Source organism: Calypte anna, chromosome 17, assembly GCF_003957555.1.
Source record: "Calypte anna isolate BGI_N300 chromosome 17, bCalAnn1_v1.p, whole genome shotgun sequence".
NCBI classification, from domain to species: Eukaryota; Metazoa; Chordata; class Aves; order Apodiformes; family Trochilidae; genus Calypte; species Calypte anna.
In genome coordinates this window covers 1,420,550-1,448,064 of record NC_044262.1, presented here as the reverse complement: position 1 = coordinate 1,448,064, position 27,515 = coordinate 1,420,550, and the positions used below count along the sequence as shown (strand labels likewise).

Here is a 27,515-nt window from a genome sequence, read left to right as displayed (position 1 = left end):
ATCCACACCCCTTTGGCTGTGTCCAAGGACACTCTGAAACCCTTCCTTGCAGGGTCCCTGGTACATTTTGCTGGGCTGAAGGACCAAAGAGGGTGAGAAGAGCCCAGTAATGAGGACCAGGCAGTGATTTGCAGAGCTCACCAGGAAGGTAGCATCAGAGTGATGTTACAACTTCTCTTCTTGAAACCAATGTGCCAAATTAAAGGAGAAAAACATGGGGAGGGGGGATAAAACTGGGCTCAGTTCTCAAATCGGCCATGGGTTTAAAAGAATGAGAAGGTTCCTACCATGACTGGAGCTAAGGGAAGGGGAATGGATGGAACAGATGGAAATGAACTCTTGTTTTACAGGGAGATGATAAAAGCAGAGACAGAAAATGAAAGGTGTGATTTTAAAATCTGCTTGTCTTAGACATGATTTCTGGTGGCCTTCCCCATAGCTCTCCTGTGCTCCCTGGGGCAGCCCAGATCATTCTCCTTGCTTTACAGCAGCAGTAGGGAGGTGAAGGGCATGGGGAAGAGGAAGCCTGCTGTCCTTCAGCAGGGCCATTTCTTTTGCAGACATTCCTCAGAAAAAAAGATTTTCACATTCAGTGTTTAAAATGAGAAAAGACAGGAGCTGTTTTTTCCAGTATTACAGCTGAGCACTTTTTTTCTAGCCTCCATGCCTCCTCCTTCAGCTTTCAGATGTTCCATCACAGACTTGAAAGCCAAAGAGATCAACCAAAGGGACTCATCCAACCCAACCAACAGCTCAGAGCTGTTCCTCTCTCCGAACTCCATCTGAAGCTTGAGCCAGGGCCTCTTTTTTACAGGCTCTCTTGATTTGGATGCATAAAGTGATGGAGTAACCATCATACTCATGGGTCCTTCCTCTGAGTTACGATTTTCCAAAACAGGCACCACATTCACATTTGAGGAGATCACACTCATCAGGAACACAAAGAAAATTTTTGAGGCAAGAGAAGCAGCCCCACATCCTGTCCTTATCTGGGACACCTTCAAGTTTTCAGCTTCCCCTCTCAAATAAACTGAAATCAGAGCATGAGAGCACATTCCTCTGCAGGCAGGCGTTTAACAGGAATGGCCATCTAGGTTTTCCTGGAAGAAAGTTGCTCAATAAACACCAATATTACAGTTAATAAATTTAGAGAGACCTAAGGGCTCTGCAGAAGAGAGACATCTCACCAAGGCTCACCAAAAAGGCTCACCAGCTCTTAAAAACAGAGACAACAGCTTTCAAAAAAACCCCATCTGATTGACCCAAGGCTTGGTGGTGCAGTGTGGTGTGGAGTCAGTGCTAAAATTTGGGGGAAAAAACCAACAAAGCAGCAGACTTAATGCTTCCAACACCTTGGTCTATTAAAAGACACAATCCTGAGAACAAATATGGTAAGAAGAAGGGGAATGGGATTGTGTGTGCATTCCTTTGGAGCCACGTGGCAGCTCCAAATCCTTCAGAAAAGGTGAACTACAGGACCAAACCAGGCTGCCCTGTTCAAAACTCCCCTCTCAAAATTCAACATTAAAATGCAAACCAGAACAATAGTCAAGAACCACAAAGAATTCCTAAGGTATGAGCAAAACAAATTCCCTCCAGTCCTTATTAGGAATATCTCGAGAATGGTTTGAAGAGTTGAACCAAATATATGTATTAAAAAAAAAATTGGCTTGCCTAACAAAAAACCAAACGTGTGCTTTTTGCCAAAAGCAAAAGAATTCAGTCAGATAAAAAATGCAACACACAAATGATGCAGGTTAAAAACTAAATTTAAGATGATAATGGAACAGCTGCCAGCAACTTTACATTTGCAAGCGTGGAAATGTCAACAGAGACAAAGAATTTCAGGGGAAAACAAAGATAATAGATGAGGGCTTTATTTATATGGGTGAAAGAGCTCTATGTTGCTTGACTAAGAAACGACTGAGGGGGTGGCAGCTGTCTGCAAGTGTCCACAGGTCCCTGCAAAGGCCACGAAGAGTCTCAGCTGGACAGTGCCACTGACCCAGTGGTGGCACAGCGAGGCCACAGGATGGGATGGATGGGATGAAACCAGCAAGGGGAAAAGCAGACAGGAAAGGAGATGAGACCTTGGGGCTGGAAAATCTGCCCAGCTGGGGAGTGATGTAAATGAGGTGGCAGATGTCCTGGTGTTGGAGATGCACATACTGGAACATACACAACCTCTGAGGGGCTGTGCCAGTCTCAGACCTACCCTGAGCTGGGCAGGAGGGGGGATGACCCAAGGGAAAGCATCTCCTGGTTCCCCAGCTTTGCTGAAGACACAGTAGCTGCCACATCTCAGCACTTGCCAGCTCCAGAAAGGGACATTTCTCCACTTCACTCCACCCAAAGCCCTCCCAGGCTCTGGTGTTTGGCAGCCTTGGTGTGGATCCCGCAGCATCATTCCCATGGGATGTGCCTCAGCACGGCTGCTTCTTCATCCATGGACATTTCACCTTCCTTCAGGTTTCAGGGAAACCTGCCTGGGTTTTCCACAGCTTCCACTCTGGTCACAGCAGAGAATGGATCCATCTGCTCCTCTTAAAGCAGCCAGAGGGACTTCTGGGGGTTTTGGGGCTATGTTTTTGTTTGTTTCTTTTTGAAGATGGCTGGTGGGAGTGCTTCAGAGAGCACAGGGCTTATTAATACCTTGCCTAATTATTAATAGTTTTCTCTCTTTCTGACACAGAATGAGTCTGAAGCTCTTCATTGCTCTGGGCCTGACAATCCCACAAGTTGCCTTTTAAAGGAAGGGTAAACAATTTAAATTGTTTTGCTTCTTGGAAACACTCAGCCCTTGGTCTGTGCCTCCATGGTGTGTGGAGCCATCCCTCAAGGTTTGGAGGACCACAGCTTCCAGCTTTGGCATGCAGGGATGTGGTGCTCACATCCCCAAATGTTGAGGATCTGGTGAGGATGGGGAGAGGAGGCTGCAGAATAGTTGGTGCCATCCCAGGGCAGAACCTCCCCTGGGTCACAGGAGCTCCTAGGGAGGGAAGGTACACCAAGGACAGCAATGTGGGGAAGAGCAGGAAAGATGTCACCAGAGAGACAGGAGAAGGGTGAACTGAGAAGGAGGAAAATGGGTGCAACAGTTCCCTGGTGCCTTCTCCTCCAGTTGGAAAGTCACATCTAAGGCAGAGACTGCAAAGACCAAACTCTCTAAGCACCATGGCTTGGTCTGGGTACCATGGAAAAACTGCACCATGTTCCCAGCATCCTGGAGATGCTCTCACAGCTCTCTCCCTCCCTCCAGGCCAGGTAGAGCCCTTCTGCTGGGACCTCCAACTCCACAAGACCTCCCATCCTTTTTGGGAACTCTGCCACGGTGCTGTTACCACTGCAATAAAGATGAGATTCACCCAGCCCTCAGCCAGCTCAGAAACTCAGAAGGTCTGGGATTCAGGCTCTGTTTTGGGAGTGGAGGAGGATGTGTTCCTGCTCAGCTACATCTGTGCTGCCAGGGGGTTCCCTGGCTGGTGACAGCCCTGGTGCAGACGGGGCTGAGCTTCCAGCTGGCTCCATTCCCTCCCCAAACAGATGCAGTTCCTATAGCACAGTCTGATTTATTCAGCAGGAGTCTCACACATTAAGTGTAGTTAAGTCTGAAAACAAATCTAATGACTTTAAAATAAATAGCCAACGGAGGACTTGAAACTAAAATTCTTCCTTCCTCTGACACCCACCATATAAACAATAATAATTATATAAAACCGTGTCTAACACATGACTACACAAGGCTCTGGTGACCAAGAAAAGCACACGCTGCTTGTCAGACATAATTGCACATTTGTTTTTTCAATTATTTCTTGTCAAGATCCAGAGCCCACCATCTGAATGCTGACATTAATTACTAGTAAGTAGTTAATTTTACAATTGCTCCCAACGATTACACTGAGGTCTGAAGTTCCCCACGCTGCTCTCACACTGCCTCCAAAGTCCCTCCAAGCCCTCCAGGATGGTCACACAGACTCCCACCAGTGACTGATACAAAAACTGGTCCATCACAGAATCCCAGAATGGTTTGGGTTGGAAGGGACCTCAAAGATCACCAAGATCCAACCCCCCCAGATGGACAGCAACACCTCCCCTTGGATCAGGATGCACAAGGCTTCATCCAACCTGGCCTTGGACACTTCCAGGGAGGGGGCATCAACAACCACATGCAGAAGGAGCTTCAGAAGAAGCTGCAGGACACTTTCCAGCAAGGAGCAGCAATGTCACTGATGCCATCCACACCAGTCCACGTCACCCCATGGGTGCCACCTTTCAGCTGAGTCCCCTCTGAGCCCCACTCCCGCACCCGACTCTTGACAGCACACCCTGACAGCTAACTGCCCATCATGCACAAAAATATCCTGCCTTTTATCAGCTTTTAATTTGCTGCCTTTTAATTTTGTTGACTGCCTCTTTTTCCCTTGCCAAAGGAAGAAAGAAGCCTCTGATCTACCTTTTCTGGAGTGTTCAAAAACACGCACAGCTTTGTCATGTTGTCTCGAAGTTGTCATCTTCTCCAAGGCAAACAGACATCTCTCCTTTAAGGAAGGTTTTTTTCCCTAATAATTCTCTTCACTTTTTAAAATTCCCCATTAATGGGCATCCAGTGAGGAGCAGGAGCCACACACCAGTTAATCAGGTAGGAGAACAGCAAATGCTTTCTGCTTCCACTAATTCCCAGCTGCAAACAGCTGCATGCATGGAGCTGGGTTATTTCAAAGGCAACAGAGGGGCCCAAGAGGAGCTGGGAGGTGATAAGATCACAAAAATCCTGGACCTTCAGAGCTTTCAACATTTACTTGAAACAGTAAAATCAATTCAATATGATCAATAAATAAAAATAAGATTGACCCAATACTACGGGTACCAGAGGAAGATCAAGTGTGCTACAGTAAAAAAATGAGGGGAAAAAAAAGTTGATGAAAGCTAAAGTTGTCCTGGCAACCCTATTTTGTGTATATTTCTTACTGACATAAATTAATCGTTAAAAGCTTCCTCGTCAGTTTGCAATTAGTGGGAATTCTGAGCAGCAGCAACTTTGAAAAACATCTGCCTTGTATCTACAGCCACTAATGGCCTCACAGATGTTGTCAAAGCTTCACCTCAACCTTCAGCCACTGATGGAGTCTTCTTGAAATATTACATTTTGATTTGATTTGATTTTTTTAAGCAGATTTGCTCTTCTTCCTTTATTTGACCACCTTTTGTTCAGTCAGGAGGATGCTGAAATGGATTTTGTTTCCACTTGTCTGAAAGAACAAAGGGATTCCCAGCCTCCTACTTCTTCTCCATGTCCATCCAGCATCAGTCTCTTCTTAAAAACCTCCAGGGATGAAGAACCCACCCCCTCTCTGGGCAGCCCATTCCAATGCCTAATCACCCTCTCTGGAAAGAATTTTTTCCTAATATCCAACCTAATAACCCTTCCCTGGCAGAGCTTCAGCCCATGGCCTCTTATCCGACCCCCCCTGGCTCCAATCTCCTTCCAGGGAGTTGTAGAGAGTGACGAGGTCTCCCCTGAGCCTCCTCCTCCCTAGCCTGAACACCACCACAGATCCTGTACCACCACAGCAGGAGATGTAGAGACAACTCCTGGTGTGATCAGAGGGGCTAAGGGACATCTTTCTATCCTCTTGTGTGGGAGCACCCAGCTCCCACATCACATCCCAAGATTTCCATCCCAAAACCTCATCCTGCACCTTGGCATGGGCAGGGGGAAACTGCATGGAAACCACCTCTCCTCACAGTTCCTGAGGCCAAAACATCACCTCTGGCATCTGCTGAGGAAAATCCAAAGCTCCCAACTCATCCCTGCCATGCAGTCACCCTTTGCCACCCATCTCTGCCCACCCTGTCCCACCCACCCTCCACCTACCTGCTGGAGCAGCTCCTTCGCCCACTGCTGTTGCTCTCCTCGGCCTAAGGAACAGAAAACATGGGGAAAATAAGGTTATTTAGGTGAAGAAAGGCAAGCCAACCCTCCAAACTCTTCCCCATCCCATTACTGGTGGGACATACCCAGCACCTGAACCCCAGCAGAGGTTTGGAAGAAGCCAAGGCAGAACCTGAGCCCCAGCCCCACCACGGAGGGGACTTTCGGGGTCATTCCCTCCAGCTGCTCCCCTGGAATTATTTTGTTGAGCTTTTACCCAAATTTAAAGCAAAATGACGAAAAAATCTGCAATTTGCAGGAGGGAAATAAGGCAGAAAGAGCCAAATTTAACACTCAGGTGGCCCCGTGCTGGGCTGAAGGGGCAGCTCCAGGGCACCTCCCTTGGTTAGCAGTGAATTCCCTGATTTATCCCTCCCGGAGCCTGGGAAAGGGCTGAGCAGGGAGTACCCAGGGTCTCCTCCTTCAGCTCTCTCTGATCAGAGGCTTCCTTGGAAAGACAATATTATTCCAAACCCAGAAATTTTATTTCTGAATTTGTGCAAATACAAGTTAAAAGATATTAGCTGCGTTTCACATTTTGTGCAAATGGCAGAAAGAGGCAATTCATGTGCAGCAGGATGGGGGCCAGCCAACGATTTCGATAAAATAAACCCTTTTTTAATTTAAATGCTAATGCACTGAATTAAAATTTAATAACTGAGGAAATTGAAAAGCCGAGTAGGAATATTGGAAATAAATCCAAGCAGAAACAGCTGAAATTAAAAATTCTAGAGAGTGGGAGGATAGCAGCTAAGCTGTCTTATATGATTACATTTTTTTAGGTTTTTTTATTTTATTTTTTTTTTTTCAGAACGAAGGGGGGAAGGAAAAAAACTCCTATCTTTGGCTGGCTGTAGGGCAGTAAATCGAGAGTGCTGTGATTTATTGCTCAATTTTCCTGAGGGAAAAAGGCTTTCTTTCATGCTGAAATATTTCATAAATTTCAAGCCAGCATAAATTCTTAATTTAAAAGTTATGGAGGTCACATTTAGTGCACTGGTGCAATTCTGAAATCTTAAAGGAATAGCAACCAAAAAAAAAATTGTGATTTGGTTTTTTCCTTTTTTTAATTCTTCATGTGAAATTTTGTTGAAGGGGATTCTCTGAGTTACACAAAGCAGAAACACGTCCTGGGCTCTGAAGGTTTAAGAAATCCACTGGAAATTAAGAGATAAAAATCTCATTCAATTACAAAAAGGTATTTTTTTTATTATTATTTTTTTTGTTGCTTGCCACTTGAGGAATTTCTGTTACAATTTTCCTCTCTCCATTGCCTGGGAAAAGGCAGAAGGGAGGAGCTGACAATGTAATTGCTTCTGTTAGATCTCCAATCTTTTGTGAGCACTGATATGTTCATTTGTTATACAGCTGTTCAGCTACAGAAAGGATGTCAGAGCACCCATAATTCAAAGCAATCAATCAAAAATTAATGATTTGTCATGCTTACACAATGGAAAAAAAAAAAAGCAAAAAAAAAAAAAGCAAAAAAAAAGCTTTATGGGTTCCTGCAACTGGTAGATTGCTCAATCTGCCTTCAGGACATTTTCTAGAAGATTAGATCTGTGTATACAGAGAACAAAACAAAAAAAGACAAAAAAAAGAAAAAAAAAAGGGGGGGAGAAGGGGACTTCATGTACAGCCAGGGTGTGGGGTCACCCCAAATCCCCTGGAGATGGGCACACTGCAGTTCCCATCCATTTCAAGAGCTTTCTGCACAACCCAACCTCCCAGCTCTGAGTTGCAGGGAACCTGCAGGGCTCCTGGAATTCCAGCTACTGGAATTCCACGTGGAAAATGCCCACTGAAGAGCAAAGGTCACCTGGACCAATGCTCCTGAAAGCCACAGAACTCAGACACCAAAGCTGAAGGCTCAGCCTGTCACGTCCACTCCAGCTGCATCATCACCAAGTGCTACCTGGATAGCAAAATATTTCCATTTGGAAAATGGAACTCAAACGCCTCAGCTGGCAGAGTTACTCATCCTCCATGTCAGCCAGGATTTCTTTTGATATAAATCCATTTGGGGAATGGTTTGTGCAGGGATGGTGCCCCTGACCTGCAGCATGTCCCTGTCCCCGGGCTGTGGTTATTCCTCATGACCCAGACGTGGGACGGTGCCTCCCGTGGGATTCACCACCACACCTAAGGCAGAGAGTGCTCTGTGAAGGATCCCCCCTGGAATATTCATTTTATGTTTCTTTTCCTATCTGGACTTGTGCAAATGAATTGCTGGAAACAAAAGACATGGAGCTTGCAACTTCTGAGTGTCCCAACCCCCCCTGAGTGGCTGCTCAGCACCATCAGGGGCCAAGACATCATTTTATTATTTACTTACTTTTTTGCCTACCTACCCCACCCTGTGGATTCCTGACTGCTCAATTTCCCCCTTCTGTTAATTACTTTTTTTTTTTTATTTCCTAATGCCAATTCTGTGGTATTTTGACCTCTTCCCTGAGCAGCTCCTGCCCTCCCTTCTCTCAGGATGCAGCACACATCAGTGCAAACCACAAGATGTGCACAGCACGGGAGGTGTGATGGCCCACCAGCATCATGGGATTTATTTTAAAATAAATAATAATAAAAAAGGAACCGTAAGAACTGAGAGCACTCAACCTAGAAGTTGAGCCAATCAAGAGCCTCTTAAGAGAGGAGGCATCCTCTGGACATCTCCCATGGGGGAAACACTGAACCCCCCCTGACAGATGAGGGCAGAGACGGTGGGGTTGGTTTGGGGCTGCTGCAAGCCTCTGGCTGACTTCTTCATTTGGATTCCTTAGACCCAACCACCAAGCCAAGTCTGAGGAAAATCAGCTCTGGCTGTCTTCCAAGTTTCTGGATGCTTCAATAAGCCTCATCCTCACCACAGGTGCCACCAGAAGACACCTTCACATGCTGCTCCAGTTTCCAAACACCCGATTAACAGGCACATTTTCCATGCCAGTAATTTGTCTGGGTTACAAACTCTTCAGGAAAAGCTCTGTTTAATTCAGCACTTGGAAATGTGGACACATATTTCTGAAAATCTGGCTGAACAAAGCTTTTTTTCCTTTGATTGTGCAGTAAGCCCCTTTGGAATTAAATGTGAAGGGATGATGCTTTTTGCAGGCCACTCACTTAAGCCATTTAAAATAAAACATTGCTTTTAAATTATAAAAAAAAAAAAAGTGGTGCTTCAGGACTACAAATATCATGAGCAAATCAAAGCAGTGGAATTGTTGGAAAGCATCATGGAACTGCCAACAACCAGAATGGGCTGAAATGGGTCAGAGCAGCTTTTGGTACAAAGTAGCATCTTTGGGAAGGGTGAAGAGAAACCTCTTGTGCACCAGGTAACTGAACTTGGTGACTCCTTCATTTCTAACTAAAAAAGCTGAGGAGCAGAGCTGGCACCTGCCTGCAGTTGGTGAGCAGGGGAGGATGGACACAGAGCTCTGAACCCCAGGCTGGGTAACCAGCCAGCCCAGCTCTCACAGAGAAGAATTTCCAATTCAAAATACGATTCCCTTAAGCTGCTTTTGAACATATCAGGCATGTTTAAAGTAGTTTTGTTTAACTAAGGCTAATAAATATCTCTTCAATTAAAATGCACACAAGCAGAATGTGGTTTCTGGCCATATGCTCCTCAGCTCAAGTGGTAAGAGAAAAGGAAATAATGTTGTAAATAAAAACTGTATCCATCACCATCTCCTCACAAGATAAAGTGTCAAAAATGAGGAGTCCAAGCAGATGTATGACTGACCCGAGAAATGCATGTTTATAGAAAGGACTACACTACACTGGGAAAAAACCCCAACATTTTAACAGTTACTGCAAAACAGCAACAAAACCAACAACAAAAAATAACTTAAACCCATGAAAACGTTAAATGAGATTTCAGAAGATTTGAGCCCAGCTTTTCTGCCCCGTCACTTAAATGATGATTAAAAACAATTATTCAAATCACTTGGATCTGCATCCCCATCCTCACACTCAGATCTGCTCCCATGGAGCTGGGGGGACCAGGACCTTCCCCCCACCTCTCCAAAGGCCTCCCCAGGGAGAAGAAGGATCCAAATCCATTTGTTTATTCCTACACAGCCACCTCCCCAGGATTTTACATCAAACTTCACCCCAGCTCTGCCAGGGGGAGATGCCACCAACTCTGCCAGGGTTTGCAGGAGCTTTACCCCCCAGATGCTCTGTGATGGGCTGAGTTGTTTGGTTTACCTGAGAAGGAAAAAAAAACCAAACCCACAACTCACTTTCCCCTAATGCCTTCCCAAAGACAGCTGAATAATTTCTGGCAAAGCACAGTAACACCTGTAGAGTTTCAGAAGGGGCCAGCAGCACCCAGCGTGGAAGCTTTCACCAAAAATAATTAAGATTTGGCAACAGGAGAAGAAACTGCAAACTGGTCTCACAAAGGAATGTGCCATAAAAATAACTGCAGGCCTGCCTACCTGTGCTGTCTGTTATTATTAACTTCAGAGCAACAGAAAATGCAGGAAGTGCCTTTTTTTTGGTCCTTTTTTGTTTAAAAAAAATAAAAAAGGGCAAAATATTGGCAGTTTCCTATTGAATTTTCACTAAATACTAAAAGAAAACAAGCACCACACCACCCCCATCACACCAAAACCCCTGCAGAGTACAAGGACCCATAAATACACCTGGGGTTCCTCTTGCCAATTCCCAAGATGCTCAGGAAACCCCAACCCCTTTTTCCATGGCCCTGTGGTCCCCCCCATCACTCCCACACTGTCCCCTCAAGTTTATAAAGAGCAGGAGCAAGGAGGAGCTGATGGGTGAGCCAGGACCAGGACACCCCCTGAACACAGGGACATGATCTCTGATGTTTTGGGCTCATCCTTGTCCCATCCTTTGCCTTTGCAGATCAGGACCAGCAGGCTCTGAAAGGGATGAATTTTCCACCAGGGAACAAGTTCATTGGGCTGCAGGAATGTGTTTCCTATTTCCTCAGCTGCAGCTTCCCCTCAAGAAACAACCAAAATAATAATAATCAAAAATATCTGCGAGGAGGAAATCTGAGCTCTACTAAAGCATCTTCCCTGGTCCCACAGCAGAGCTGAGCCCCAGGAGAGAGGGTCCCCCAAGCCCCCACCTCCATCAGGGGTTCTGCAGACACCCCTCAACCTGCCCATGGGGACAACAATGTAGGGACAGAGGCCAGGGATGCCAGCAGCAGCTTTGAACAAGAGAAGTGTCCAAATTACTGGTGAGCATCTGGGGGAATTTCACCCTTTTCCTTGCAGTGAGAAAACCCAGCGTGTGGCTGGCTGAGGTCAGAGGGAAAACCTGACAGTTTAAAAGGATTCTGAAAGTTTTGAACCCTCTGAGATGAAAACAGCTCAAGTGGTTTCTGCTTGAGGTCATCAGGAGAATAAGGCAGTGACTCCCATCCCAGCCACTCCTGCCAAACCAGGGATGAGCTTTCCAGCAGGCAGAGGGATGACAGAGGTGTTGATGATGGGAACAAACCCAATCCAAGGGACACACACACAGATGGTGCTCAACACCTCCACACGGGGACAGCTGAGACGTGGTGGTACCAAAAGCCCCTGGACCAAGGATCTTGTTTGTGCTCTAACACAGGACAGGGGGAAATGGTGTGGGAGGAGGGTGCTGGTTTCTCCCAGACACGTGTTATTTAAACAGCTTTAGACTTACTTCAACCTTGAGATTTGCCAAGGGAAGGTGCCAAGGTGACTGTGACCTGCAGGGACACAGTCTATGGAGCAGAGAGAGCATCCCAGCTCTTGGGGACAGAAGGAACCCATCATTCCCCCTGGGGCTGTGCTGAGACGTGTGCCCTGCACGTGTTTGGGCAGAAAACAATTCAGAAACACTGATTTACTGAGCAGCTACCTCACCCACACCAACACCTCCACCATGTTTACACATGCAAACAACTGGCTGCTGGAGATGGCTAAAAACCCAAAATCAGAGGTGTTTCTAGATGGGAATAAAGCATCACCCAAGCTTGGGCAGCACCCTGGCCATGTCCCTTCCCTTCTCACTGGTGACCAACCAAAGAGGAGATGTGTCCAGAAAGACCTCAAGCCAGTGACCATCATCACTGAGGGCAATGGTACCTCAGGATCATGGGGCTTGGGCAAGGTCACCCAGGACCTCCCACCAGGAGGACATTCCAGATGTAAATTCCAGATTGCCCCCAGTCCAGACATCCCAGGTGAGACCAGGGTCCCACCCGTGGAGGTGTGGAGAGCCTCACCTCTCCTGGTGCCCATCCCTGCAGGACCAGGGATAATTAACCACTGATTATTTTTCTTATTATTGCTCACCTCCCCACAGCTGCCAGCTGCTGAAGCCACCAGGTGCCTCTCAAATACTAATTAATAAAAAAACATAATGACAAAACCAGCCAGGAGGTTGACCAGCCCGACACAAAGGTCAGGCTGAGCACAGGATTTCCATGGAAGCACCAAGGCAGGAATGATCCCTCTGCTCTTGTTGTTTCACTTCAGACTTCACCCGGGGCCCTCTCTACACTGATTTCAATTCTCTTTGTATTGGCAGAAGAATTATTTTTCTTTTGATTTCTTTCTTCTTTTTTTTTTCTGCCTTGCAAATGGCAGGACTGGGTTTGCTCAGACTTCTCCCCAGATCCTTATCTTGGGCAAAGAAAGTTGCAGCCTAGAGGTAAAAATTGGCAATAGGCAAATAATAATAACAATAACAAGAACAGTAATAATGAATCATGATGAAAATCTACCAATTCTTCTCGTTCAGCCTCACTGTATTTATTTCTTGCCTACAGCTTATCACCAGCCCATTTTATAACCTTAATTCAATAACCTGGGTGTGTTCCCTGCACCCACCCCATTTTCCAGCTTTCTCAGGAACTTGTCATTACAAATCCTTCTAAAAAGTTTCAGACTGAACAGGTTAAATCCAAGAGGCACCCAGAGGGTTGGGCTAACCAGGAGAGCCAGAACACCACAAGCCCTGCCTGCCTTCCCTCTTCAGATGGCAAAAAGCTGCCTGGAGGGACCCAAGGGCTTCGTGTCACCCACCACTCCTCCAGCTCCTGCTCCTTCAGGTGGCTGCAGACACGTTTAAAGGCTGTGAGCAGTCGCCTTTGAGTCAAGGGAATATTCATACCAGTAATTTTACAAACTTGCTGAAAGAACAGGCAGAATCTGTGCTTTGAATTTCAATTTTTCTCCCATGGCTGCCCAGGGAAATTCAAGTAGCAGATGCGAGCAGGAGCAGAACGAAGAGAGGGAACATTAAATAAATTCTAACCTAAAACTACAAATGTTCAAACAACTATTAAAAAGCTTCCACCTGACATTCCCTTTTTTTCCTTTTCTCTATTTTTTTCCCCTCAAAACAGTCATGAAATGAAAATGAAGAATTAAATCAATGCAGTAAATTGATCTGCATTTAAAGAGTTACTCCTTGATTATAAGCAACTCGAAAGTAATCAAAATATTTTTTCCATCTCCTGTTGCTCAGTGCTCTCCTTACTCCACTCTTTATGAGAAAAATAATCAAATTGAGGGTGAAAAGGAGAAAAGGAATTACTGATTACTTCTGAACTCTCATATTATAAAAGCTGGAAAATAAGAGTGACCGGGTAAAACAACAGAATTATCTGCATCAAGCAGTTGTTTACAGATGGTATGAGTTTCCCAGCAAAAGAAACAGCTGGAAGTATTTGTAAAGAATAAATGTATAAGGAATGAAACCTTGGGGGGAGGAGGGGATTATTATTTTTTACTTGTGGGGGAAAGGAGGGGGAGAGAAGGAGCCATGCGATAGCATTTCAGAAACCCACCCCTTTCTTCCACGTTTCCAGCTTCACAGGAAGCTCTCAGGAAATCAACTTTTTAAAAACTCCTGTTACAGGCACTTTTCCAAGCTGATAAAACAAACATCTCTAACCTGCTATGAGTGCACATGGCAAAAAAAAAAAAAAAAAAAATTAAAATTGGATTTATTGATACCCTGAATGCCTCAGGTTTAACACAGAGGCACTGGGGAGCACACAGCATTTCATGGAATGGGTTGGGTTGGAAGGGACCTCAAAAATCACCCAGTGCCACCCCTGCCATGCCCAGGGACACCTCCCCCAGCCCAGGGTGCTCCAAGCCCCATCCAACCTTCAGCACTGCCAGGGATGGGGCAGCCACAGCTTCTGGGGGCAATCTGGGGCTCAGCACCCTCACCCCAAAAAACTTCTTCCTCAGATCTCATCTAAACCTCTCCTCATCCAGTTTAAAACTGTTCCCTGCTGACAGGGGACATCTTGCTGTTCAGACCTTGGGATGTCCCCCCTGCCTGGTCCTTGCCAAGCTCTGGGACCACCAGCTCCACACTGGGATTGCTCAGCTCTGCTCCCCAGAATTCTTCTCCAACCTCTGTCACCTCCTGCTCTGACTGGGACTGCACAGAGGATAATTTTGGGGCTTAAAAATGACCTTTTAAGGTCCTTCACAAACTAAACCAGTCCTGTGGACTCTTGTGTCCAAACCCAAGCAGACTCACAGGTGCAAAGCTGCCACATGGACACTACTTGGGAGCATTTTCTTCCATCTCCATCCTGCACTCCTCATGCACATCAAAGTAGGACAAGCATCCCAGAGCAAGATGGCCCAACAGACATGGGCCCACCTGTGCCATAAACTCAGATCCTGCTCTCTGGATGCTGGAAATAAGGAAGCCAAGACTGAGGATTAAAAAACACACCATTTCCAAACCAAACCCTTCCCAGGAAACCTCAAAGCCTCATTGCTGCCCCCCAGCATGAGAAGTTCAGAGACTCTGGATGGATCCCCCTGATGGTCCCTCAAAAGTCTCTCTGACTTCCAATACACAAAAAATTCAACCCAAAACCCAACCCAAGCCATGGTAAGACCATCTGCAGAGGACCCACTGGCAGTGGTGGATCTGGGAGCCAAGAAGGAGCCCTGGAATGAAGCACTTCTTGGAAGCAGCTTTCATAAGACTAAAACTTTGCCCTTTAAAGCTGCAGAGTCTGTAAAGCACATCCCAGAGGAGCTGCTCCAGCTCCTGGTTAACTCTTTGTTTCAGTGAGAGAATTTTATTCCTGGGCAGAATTGTGTATTTTGGAGTTGGTTTTATTCTTTTTGGTACATTTTGGGTCCCTCCATAGTGACCAGCACTGCAGAGATGCAGGGTACTGAAAACGTTCAGCTAAAGTCTTAAAGTAATCAAAAACTTCGTCAAACACATGATCATCCAGGTCAGAAAATTAATATTTAGGACTAAAACCTACATAATTTGACAAATATTGCAATGAGACAGTGTTAACAGGGCCCTATAATCCCTTGTAATATTTAGAGATAGGCTATAAAGGTGAAATTAAAAGTTTTGCCATTGGGAGGTTAGCTGAGGGACTTCACCTCCTCCACCAGTTTTGTCTGACTGGCTTTTTTTAATAGCATGAAATGGTGGTAATTTTACTTTGGAATGGGAGAAAAAAAAACAACAAGTCAAACCACATGGATCTAAAAGGGGGGAAGGCACACAGAGCTGGGTAATTTTTTCAAACTTAAAAAAAGAGCTGTAATTACAGGGGGGAAAAATTCAGAAAGAGTTGTGTCCTGGCTCCTTCAAAAAGAAAAATAAAAAATTATAAAAAAAAAAAAATAATAAAAAAGACAAGAAAAAAATAGCAAAAAAAGAAAAAGAAGAGATGGAAAGGGGAAAATGAAGGAACTGGAGAAAAAACAGGCTTAGTGTGGAAATCTTAGAAATTCTGCTTGCAAAATAACTCCCATCAAGCAACCACAAATCCTATAAATACCACCAGATCGACTCCCCGAGCGGATATAAATCAATAAATAAACAAACAAACCTCCAAGATTGAAAAATATATAAATAAAATTGAAAACAAATTTAAAAAAAGACCCAAAATAAATAAAAAAAAAAAGCCCAGAAAAGCCTGGCTGGTCCCAGCAGGGGTGGGTGGCTTTGCCAGCCTCTGGAGAATGGTGGCAATGTGGAAAAAAAAGGAAAAACAACTTTCCTGGGAACATTTAAGGCTGCAGCAGCAATCCTGCCCCAAAGCCTGCTTCTTGCCTTGGGATAACCCAAAAGTTACCCCAGGGCACAGGGGATGGGTGAGCCCACACCCCTCAAACTGGGCACAGCACTAAGAGTGGGGATGTCAACTCTAAGACCATCCCTCCCAACTTGATACCCGGGAGCATTTCCTTGGGCTACAAAAAACCCATTTTTCCTGGAGTTTGCACGGGACAAACCTCAGCCAGCCCCGACCTGCATGACCTTCAATTCCCTATAGTTCATGGAGCTGAAAAAAATGCAGGCACAGAGCTGCAGGGAAATTCTTTTCAGCCCAAAGTGGAGCTGCAGCTACAACCACTGCATGGATTAGTGTCATTTTTTGCTGAACCATTCATACAACAGAATCTGACACCCATTTTCAAAGAGTGGAAGTGACACAGGCTGACATTTAAAATTTTCTGATTCAGACAGGGAAAATATCTGTCCTATTTCTTTTTTAAAGCAAGGACAGGAATTTATGCTCAAAATCTAAACAAAGCACTTGGGAGCCCTAGATTCTGTTCAGCTCCAAACCACGCAACCCAAATTGGTGTTCTTTATTTTCTGGTCAACAACAAAAATTAAAATCAATGTATTTTTCTTTTGCCTTAAGCTGAAAATGAATTTTTCAATTTGTCAGAGCTTCAAGAAAATTAAAAAATCTATTATTTGTGCAGGCCTGGTGCCAGATTTGTTGAGGTCCCACTGCGATGGGGGAAAAAAGGTAAAAATGTTCTTACAGGATCCATTTTGGGGTTGGGTTTTGCAGGCAGCATCACTGCTCCCCCCCTGCCAGGCTGCAGACCAGCAGTGGCTGCAAAGGCTGGTGAAAGGACAACCAGAGGGTACAATTTTCCCCCCAAAAATTCCCATGGAGCCTGGGATCATGTCAGAAGTACTGAGAAATCCCCAAGCCCAAGTGCTGAAGCCTGATGCCCAAATGCAGTCGGGGTTTCCCTGGAGCAGAGGCTGCTGCTGCCTCCACGTCAAGAAAGGGGCAACAAACCCACTGAAACAGATCCATGGACCTTTGTGTGAATAAAATAATTATCCAAAGCCTTTCTCCTCCTCCAGACGTGGGCAGTGTCTGCAGAGAAGACCCAAGGAATATCTGCTGTTATCACCCACATCTCCTCCAGGGACTGCTGAGCATGTGAAATGTTCTTGTAGGTCTAATCACAGCTTCAGAAGAAGAAATCATCTGAATATTTCCCTAAGCCCCCTCCTCCCAGAACGTGAGGTGCCTACATATCCTGGCCAATGCTGCTTCAGCTCAGGCTATGCTTAGCTCTTTTTTTTTTAAGAAAGAAAAAGGTCGTTTATGTCCACCTGAACAATCCAGAAAAGATGATTAAGCTGCTGCTCCTCCCTAGATCTAGATGATCACTGCCATTTGCATGCTGAGACAGCATCCTTGCAGCTCTGAGATGCTCATCCCAGGATCCACAAGCATGGCCCAAACTGCTGGAATGGCACCTTGGTGTCCTTACCAGGTTTTGTGAGGATGAACACACATTTCTGCCAAGTGCCCACAGCTCCTTGTGCCTGTGCTGCAACTTTCTGTCCCTCACCAGCCAAGCTCAGAAGGTCAAGCTCCAGCCAAGTTCCTCAGCAAGATCTGAGATGCCAAAGCAGGTTCCTGGCTCTGAGCTCAGAACATCTTCATAAAATTTTCTGCCTCACCAAGAGATTTTTGCAGACTGTGTGCTCTGCAGAAACCCACCCAAGTTACTCTCCTTGCTCCCACAAGGGCATGGCAGAGCAATTCCTCTGCACAGGCAGCAAAGCAGCTTCACTCCATCAGCACAGATTCAGCATCAATTCTCCCCAATTCTCCACCTAATTCCCCACCTATGTTACTTTGGAATGCTCTATTTTCCTGCTCATAAATATGGGTGTAGGGGGGCAGCTTGCAGACTTGGTGCATTGGTCTCTAGTGACCAAGTGCTTAGGTAATAAAAAAGCAGAAAAACCTACCAGGTCACAGCTATGCAGCCACAGTACTGCAATGTGAAGTGGACATGCTCCTGAGTCTTCTGGGATTCCCCCAAATTTGCAGCCAGGAGAGAATTCACAGAAATGGACCCTCAGAAGGTGAAATTCCACGTTGCCTGAAGGGTCTTCAACGTGACCTCCAGGCTTCCCTGCAGCCATTACCAAGCAAACTCTGCACAAATTATCACAAGTATCAAAAGCATCTTTGCAGCAGAGCTTTTATTTCCATATATTTGAAGCTGCTTTCCCCTTTTGTTTCTTCTCTAAACCGGTTAAAATGAGCATTAAGGGATATAATTATGTTGTTAGCTTAATTGCCTACTTAAAGCAGAATCTACAGGGGTTTAATGCAAGATCTGAAAAGAGGGGGGAAAGGAAATTGGGATATTAATGGGTACAATTTTTAAAACTAACATCTTCTGGGGAGAAGTGAGTCTGGGTCATGGGACAGAGTGCATGGGGGGAGGAGGTGGAACCAACCCCCATCAGCTTCTTTTGCAAGGTTTTGTCAAAATGCAAATTGTTGGCCCCTTCCTTCTCCAGCAATCTAATTTTGGAGAATTTGACCTAATTAATCATTAACCACCACACACACACACACAAAATGCATCCCTCCTTCAGTTTGAAACCTTAATGCTATTATTGGCATGACACACTTAAGCTCAGGACAGGGGCTGTTATCTGGTGCTGCCAGGACCAGTCCAGCTGGGAAAACTCTTGCTCCCAAACCACCCAATGGACACCCAACCAAATTCCAGACACAGGAGCACAAGCAGGACAAGGGGAGAAAATACCTGGTGCTTATTCTGATAGCTGCTGTCTTGAGAAAAGTTCAGTGTCAGGATGCAAAGGCAGAGGGATGTTCATCATCCCTGCAAACAACCCATCCTCTCCCACATGCACATCATGCACATTTTTTCTTTTATTTACTTAGAAACCCTAAACTGTATCTTCAAAGCTTTCCCATGTTTATGCTGCCTCCTTTACGTAATTTTATGTCAGACCCAAAAAAAGCAGCAGGCCAAGCCTGCTGAGGAGCAGAGCACGATGCTCCTGGTCCTACCCCTTCCCCAGTGCCACCAGCAGGATCACACATGGAGATGAACTTTTAACTTACCAGCAAAAATTGGGGTTTTTTTCATTCATGCTCTTAATGCCTCTGAATTTCTACATTTCTCCCCTCTCCCTGCCAAGAGCTGCAGTGGTTGGGGTTGGCTCTGCTGTCCCAGCTACTGAGATGCTGCTTCTTGAGCACTTCTGGGCCCCTCTGACTGAACCTGAGAGATTTAGCTCCTCTGGCACCAGGGTTTGTCAGACCTAGAATTAAGCTCAGTGCTTCCCCAAGACACCATCCCTTCTCCTCTTAGACTGCTTTATTTAAAGTCTGGCCCTGCCCAGAGCTAAATCCCCTGCTCTGACCCCCCAGTTTGACTCAGCACCTCAGTTTCTGCAGGTTGGGGGTGACCTTCCCCCTGTCCAGTGGTCACCACGGACACAGAATTTGGGGGGGAAACCCCCACCTCCACATTTATGAGATGTCACTGCCTGTGTGACCCAGCAAGGGAAAACACTCACAACAATCCTACACGTACGTGTGGGAAACACCATTCCACTCCTGCAAGGGTGGAACCAAATTCAGGGTTTGCTCAGAAGCAGACACCAAAGAAACCCAAGAGGCACCAGCTTCTTGTTTGCCCAGAAAGAGCAACAAAATGGGGATTGCAAAAGAGATGCTCCCTCCACCAGAAATCAGAGATCCCCCAAGGGGAAGCTCCCTCACCAGGGCTGGTCTTCCTCAAAGCTTATTTAAATTAAAATTTGAACTACAGATATATATACACACAATATATGTTTCCAAGATATATATATATATATATAAAATAGAGAAAGCTTTCTTTGTTTATTTATCTTATTATTCACTATGTTGCTTCAAATATTATTATATTCAAAATATTATTATATTTGAAATCTTTAAGAAAACTATTTTCTGTTTTAAGCAGCTCTTTCCCCTCCAGCCTCCTGCAGACCCCACAGAGATCCTGGAGCCTGACAGCATTTGATGTGTCTGAGCCAGGGAACATCACAGCCCTGGATGAATTATTGGTGTACTCAGAAAAACTGCAGAATTAATGTATTTCAGTGTCTCCTTAGGGACACGGAGAAAACGTGCATTGTTATAAAGTTCAATATTATTAGGAGGAATATGTATAGCACAAATTAAGGACTTCAGAGAAGAAGCCACCTTGGATCGTTTGATTAATAGAGTAAGTACTTCCTATCCCCACGTAAGTGGATTTCAAACAACTTGAACTCAGTGTAATTAGATGGATTAATAAAGCACCAGAATTAAGACATTCGGTTGAAAGGGAAAAATGTGAAAGACTTTGGAAATTAGCAGATAAAGAAAGTAAATAAGGGGATGCATCAGCCAACGGGCTTGGTAATCCTGGGGAGGATGAGAGAAAGCATGACCAACCATGACCACCAAGCAGCAACAAATGGCACCATCCAAAAAATCCATCCTTAGAAGCCCTGGAACCTAACCCCATGCATGGATTATGTGAAAACCATACTGAAATATAACACAGCTGCAAAATCAGAAGTTGGAAAATGCCCCAATGTGGGTGGCACCCAGCCTGTGTGATGTGCCACCAGCCCACCCTGCCCTGACGTAGCCCCAGGATGCTCAAACACACACTGCTTCTTCACAGAAGCCTCAGCTACTCCAGAAATAAACTAAAATCAAGACCAAAAAAATATACAGAAAATTTCTACCAGCCAGACTGACCTGGCAGGGCCACTGCTAGATGATCAGGTCATTGATTCTGCAATATTTGAGCACAATTTTTGTTTTCTTTAGAATTAACATTTTTTAGAATATTTCTTGAAATAATCAGAAATGGTTTGGGTTTGTTTTTTCATCCTGTTTTATGCTTTCCTCCATCCATTGGTTTGGGGTAATGCAGGGACACCATGGCTGTGGGAAGGATCCCCTGCTCAGCCCCCAGCCCTGCTGCCTCTTTCTCCCAATGCTGAGCTGAGCATTAGCAACTCAGGTACCTCCCAAGGTTAAGAATTCAGCCAGATCAGGGTGTTTTTCCACCATGCCACTTCCTTGAAATGCAGAAAGTTCTCCCAGTTTTCCACAATCCCCAAAAGCAGCTTTTGCTTCCTTCCCCAGAGCAAAGCCCTTGGTGACCAGGCCAGCCCTGAGCCTGGTGGGTCACTAAACCACGTTTAGGTGGGAAGTTCCCAAATGCCACAAAAATTCCTAAAGAAGAGCAAAAGACAAAAGAGCCCTCAAGATGCAGGACCCAGGAATGCCGTGGTGCAGAGCAAGACACTTTCCCCCAGACCCACAGACATTTTTGGGGCTCACCATGGGCAAACCCATCTCCTCTGAGCCTCATTCATCAACCAGGGCAGAGGGAGTTTTTGTTACGACTTCTGCAAATAAATTTCCCCCTTAGGCAGACACCTGGCTTGGAAAATTTCAGTCTCAACCCTTTAAAAGTTCTGGCAGAGTCATAAAGAATTGAGTGCAGGGGCTCCTCGGAGTTGGGCAATCCTCATGGACTGCAGCGCTGCCAGCTCCGCCTGCAAGGCAGCCACAGAGGGAAGCAAAGGCCAACATGAAAAATAAAATGCAAAAAAAAAGTAAAGTAAAGAAAAAAAAAATAAGCTGAATGAGTCATTGTTCAACAGAGGAGGGCAGGACTCAGGATTTTTTTTTTTTTTGGTTTGTTTGGGAGGGGGGTGGCACATTAGAAACGCTGAAGGAAGAAAGGTTGTTTTGTTTTGCTTTGTTTTATAGATATATCACAGGAAAAGTCTTGTTTGGAGATTAACTAGAGCTATTAATGACGAGCAAAATGGCTGTCAGTCACAGCCTGTATTCCCCGGATAATGAACAAAGTGGTATTTTTATTATACACAAAAATAGATCAGCCCTCCCACCAACAGCCGCCAGCCTGGAGCTCTCTGCCACAAGCCCCAGGATGGGTGGGTGTCTCCCCCAGGCTGGCCCTGCCCACCCCTCCTCCTCCTCCTCCTGCACTTGACTTTAGCCCTGGAAATAAAAAACTGGAGCCAAACTGGGGCTGCAGAGCAGAGAGGGAAATTCAAATCCCTGGAACTGCTTCCAGGAGTCAGGGCACCAGGAGGGGGTGAAGACAAAACAACCATCAGCACAAAACAGCTCGAATCGGGCAAGCTGAGGTCAAAAGAGTCTTTTCTGGGCTGTGTATTTTATTAATTTTTTTTTTTCCTTTTTTGATGAAGTGAGGAAGAAATTACATTAATGAATCATGACCACGTCACTTGGTGACCTTGAGGAGTCACCGCCAAGCCCCACTCATTTATTTTCCAAACAGGACTAGGAAATAAATACCCAAGCATCACTAGCCCGTGCCCTTCTCAACACAACCATCAAATGAACAAAAATGAAAAGGCATTTGGGTAACAAGGAAATAGGGAAGAATTTAAAGAAGCAGCCTCAGCACACTGCCCTGGCAGGCACCTGTCCCATCCACCATGCCCAGGGCTGCTGCACAGGTGCTCTGCAAACCCCATCCCACACACCCACACATCTCAATTTTGGGAAAGCCTTCAATACCTCAAGCTCATCAAGTTTTACATTAAAAAAAAAAAAAAAAATTAAAAAAAAAACCAAAATAACCCAACAAAACCACTTCAGACATTGTATGTTGGGTTTTTTTTTTTGTAGTTCCTCTTAAAATTTTTAACAACTACCCTAAAGGAAGTGACTGGGAGCTTCACCCCCATGGTACACCCAGCTCTGTGCCACACTCATTTCTATTTCCTGGCTGACACCAGAGATGAAAGAGCAAGGTTATTTGGGGGCAGAAAGTGTGCTCTGCCCAACAGAACAGTCCCAGTCCTCGCCCCTGTCCCCATCCTGACCAGTTCTGGAGAGCCTGGCACAGGCTGACATTGGAGCTTTTCACAAGAGCTCTTGCTGGCAGCACAGGAATGCCCATGGCATGAATCCTGTCCTTCCCTAAAACAAAAGGATAATTAAACATAAAACATTACCAGTGAATTTCTTGACCTACGCAAGGAGAATTTCCCAGGGCCAGTGATGCTGCAAAAGGCAGTGGAGATGGCACACATTTAAATGTCCTCTTTCACCAATAACTTGAATTTTAAAGTCAGTTTTTAAAACATTTTCAATCAAAACATCCTTTTTTTTTTTTTTTTTTTTTTTTTTTTTTAGTTTTTTAGTTTTTTGAAAGACATTTTCTGTGGAATACAAAGGGCTTGGTTTTAAGGGGGAACCAATCAACCAAGTCATCTCCTGAAGGCAGTGCCATGTACACACTGATTTTCACTAACAGAAGTGGAAATCCAGACCAGAGCAAGTGATGTTCACTACTTTCCAGCTGGGTGAGTGTGGTGGCAACGGAGCTGCCCATCTGCTGAGAAAACCAGTGGAACAACTGCTCCAGTTTGGGCTTATTTTGAAGCAAAAGGTGAAGCAACAAACCCACAAAATAGGTTTCGCTTCCAGCAGTCAGCACCTCAGAGCCATTTTTATAATGCTTGTTTTTCTTAGATTATCCCAGTGTGGTTTTTCTGCTGTTTCCTTGTTGAGCACTATTTAACCAGCACAAAGTCTGCAATCATTAAACCACGGAGCCAACTGGTCACCCAGCAGTGACCAAGAGCAGCAGTCAGTCCTTTCTGAAATAACTGGGCTGTGGGGAAATCCATAAAAATAAAATTGCCTTTGGTGGCTCTAACTGGAAGGTGGTCTCTGGGTTTGGTGTCCCTGCCTGGTCCCCAGCACACGGGTCTGCACCCCCTGAGAGCCTCAGGATGGGCACAGATACAGGAGGAACACAGCTGGAAGTGTCTCTTTAGCAAGAAGCAATTATTTAATAATTAAAAAATCTGTTTAGAGGCCTGGCCCTCTGAGCTGGAGTTTCTCTTGCAAGCAGCAGTAAGCCATGAGTAGGGGCTGGATTTGAAGCAGATATTGTAACTTCAGGCACATTTTCCTCCATCCACTCACTGATGTGCCAGGGACTGAGGTGTTGCCACCACCCAAACCTCAGCTCTGGAAAGCAAGTGACTTTTCCCCAATTCCTCTGATGTTTGCTCTGAATCTGGGCAGCCAGCACCTGGATTTTGGAACCCCCAAGGCAGGGGTTCTGCCCGAGCCCTGCACACCGTGCTGGGATGCAGGATGGGTGCTGGGACACGGTCCCCTTGCTCAGGTTCAGCTCTGTGCTCACTCCTGGCACCCACCGAGTCAAATTAGGGCAGTCACAGGGCAATCATTAACCAGGGAGGGCAATGGGCACAGAGTCATGTGAATGAACACTGCTTGCCAGCCCAGAGAGGCTCAGATTTAGTGATAAAGTGTCTGTTCCCATAGAAAAAACCTCAACTGGCACATGCAGAAAACAAACCTCCCAAGTTTAAAAGATGTGCTGGGAGCAAGAAGCAAGAATGGCCACAACCAATGTCCCTGTCCCAGCATCTTGCCCAGGTGAAACTGTGTTTTTCCTCCAGGTTTCCACTGCACCAGCTGGGCTCCCTGCACAAGTCACATCCCCCCTTTTATTAGAGATTCATTTAATCAATCCATTCTTCCTCCACACCCCGTGGCTCCTGGCTTCTGTGAGTCAGAAAATCCATGTCTTTCATAGAAAAAAAAAATAATCATCTTTTAAAAACCATGAGTGAGCACCAGGTTTGTGAAGCAGCCAGGACCACCCCTCTCAGCAGCATTTACCCAGCTAAGGACATGGTTTAGTGGTGGACCTGGCAGGGGGTTGGACCTGAGGACCTTGAAGGTCTCTTCCAACCAAAATATTAATTTGGTGATCCTACAGTTTTAGCTGATTCCAATTCTACAAATGTGGCAGCAGCCAAGCCTGGAGGTGAAGGGCACAGCCAGTACTAATGCTGCCTAAATCTTTCCAGTTGTGGACATGGGGGAAGCAGGGAAGGACCAGGCCCCCATCTCATTCACTTCTCGAGGCTCAGGTAGCTTTGCCTTCTCATTTTCAGAATTCCTAAATGCACTGAACCTGTTTTTCCTGTTTTCCTTCAAATTAATGGGCACCACCAACTGTGGAGGAGAAGGAGCAGAGGTCATGGTGCAGCACAGTGAGGCATCTCCTGGGTACCTGCACCAGGACACTGCAGAAATCACCCCTTGGGTTCACTGGGTGCCAAAATTCAATGCCTGGGCCAGCACCTCCCCAAGCAGCAGCACGAAAAGCAGCCAGGGACAGTGACCTCTGCCACCCCTCAGTCTCAGGACCCTTCATGCTCTGTGTGTCCCCAGGGAAATGTCATGGTCACACACAAAGGGGTGGCTGCAGCCCCTCATGGTCCCCCTGAGCAGGGAGTCAGGGATGCTCAGGAAGTGCTGGAGCAGCAGGGAGGTGGAGGAAGAGGGAAAGGAAAAGGAAAGGAGAAGGAGAAGGAGAAGGAGAAGGAGAAGGAGAAGGAGAAGGAGAAGGAGAAGGAGAAGGAGAAGGAGAAGGAGAAGGAGAAGGAGAAGGAGAAGGAGAAGGAGAAGGAGAAGGAGAAGGAGAAGGAGAAGGAGAAGGAGAAGGAGAAGGAGAAGGAGAAGGAGAAGGAGAAGGAGAAGGAGAAGGAGAAGGAGAAGGAGAGGGAAAAGGAAAAGGAAACGGGAAAGGAAACGGGAAAGGAAACGGGAAAGGAAACGGGAAAGGGAAAGGAGATGGAGGAGGAAGAGGAGTAGGAGAAGGTGGAGGAGGAGAAGTAAGGGGAGAAAGAAGAGGTCTGGTCCAGCAATGCCACATTTCCACGCACTCAGCTCTCCCCTTGTTCAAACCTCACAGTACAGTGAGAATTACCAAGGCACAAATCCCCTTTTTCCAGCTTCAGCAGCCCCCAGCCAGCACCTTTCAAATTCTTCACTAGGAAACTCCTCCAAGGTAATAATTTCTCTTCAGCTATTGGTCATTTCCATCCAAACCCCCAACGTTCTGGATAAACTGAGGGCAGGAATTCCTGCCCAGCCACTGGCACTCTGCTCCTCCAAACCCATCCCAAGCACCCTGACCTGTGCAGGGAATGAGCTTGGGATATCAGAGTGGGAGGAGAGAGAAGCCCTGAGCCTGCTCACAGGGCTCCTCTCACCATATTCAGCAAAGTTTTCAAGTAATTCCAAGGCAAACAAATGGTGCTGAGCACCTTGCCTTGTAAGAGCTCAGCACACCAACCAGCACTTCAGGAACATCCCGTTTTTATCCACCTGCCCTAGGGCAGCACATGGAGGCATCTGCTTTTTGAACACTTCTCTGTGTCTGTGTGTGAAGCAGTTGTGAAATGCATTACAAAATACAACCACCATGGAATCATCAATTTTTGTTGTCTTGCTTTCAGTGGAAGAAAGCCCAAAATGGAGGCTTTGCAATTTCTGAAATACAGAATTTGAGTTCCCAAGAGATTATTAATTTTTGTTCAAAAAAAAAAAAAAAAGAAAAGAAAAGCAGCAGAGTTATTTTGTAAGGAAAATACTGAATGTCCAAACTAAGTCAAAAGTTAAACATGCCACTGCCAAACTTTTGCAAGGCCCAATGGCTATATTAAGAAAAGAGATCATAAAACAAACAAAACTCCAAATAACCCACGGGCCATGATAACCAACATCCAACAGCAACACTGCTTTTGCTATGTGTAAATTTCTAATTATAACCACAAAAGGAAAAAAAAAACCTTTCCAAATCCAATCAGAATCTTTCCCCCCTTTGTCCCCAGAGACCAAATTTACCCAGTCAGGGTTTAAAAAATTATTTCCATATGTTAATTATTTCCTGTAAAATAGGAATTCACTTCTCTTTTGTGTTACAGTAAAATCCATGCAAAGGGTTTGAATTCAGCCTCAGCTGAACACCAAATTATGGGACTTTTCCATGTTTCAAGCCCAAAATAGATGCTCACAAAGCAAACTGGAGCTCCAAACCCACTCTTACCCAGACAGGTCTGTCCTCACCAGCAGCTGCACAACTGGACCAGTGTCTGGTTCAGTGTTTAGCTGGGAAAAAGAGGAACATGGTGCCCACCAACATCTGAGGAACCTTCCTACAGAAAGGCTCAAATTTCTTTCAGGTCCAATCACTGCACTGATGAAGATCTGGGCAATTCAAGTAGGTTTTGGGGATGCTCATTCCTCAGCTCTTCCTTCTGGTCCTCCAGCCCATCCAACTTGTTTGCCACTACCATAAACCCAAGCACTCCCTACCCCAACTGCTGCTGTTCCTGACACTCATGATACCCAGGAGGAAAAGCATCCATCCAACAGGGATTTTTATTTTTATTTTTTATTTTTCTGGCCCTTTACCTATGTCTTGAAGGGTCTAACTGCCCCAAACCCCTCCTGCCTACCCAGGGACAGCTCAGGACTGGAGGATGGCTGCTTCCAAAGGTGGGGAAGAGCTCAGCCACCTCTGGTCCCATAAACTTAAACCAATCCATAGACTGTTTGCTTTCTCAGTAGGAAAGTACAGCACAAAGCCTTCAGGCACCAGTTAAA

General features: G+C 45.6%; 1 protein-coding gene across 8 annotated transcripts in view; it reads right to left on the bottom strand.

Annotated features, from left to right (window-relative positions):
* ZNF618 (zinc finger protein 618) overlaps nt 1–27,515 on the bottom strand; it is a 122,974-nt gene that overhangs the window by 64,012 nt on the left and 31,447 nt on the right. For all 8 annotated transcript variants that reach the window (XM_030461113.1, XM_030461117.1, XM_030461120.1 and 5 more), the window contains exon 2: nt 5,876–5,919. In XM_030461113.1, the coding sequence (XP_030316973.1) occupies nt 5,876–5,919 (44 nt within the window). The remainder of the gene's footprint in view (nt 1–5,875; nt 5,920–27,515) is intronic.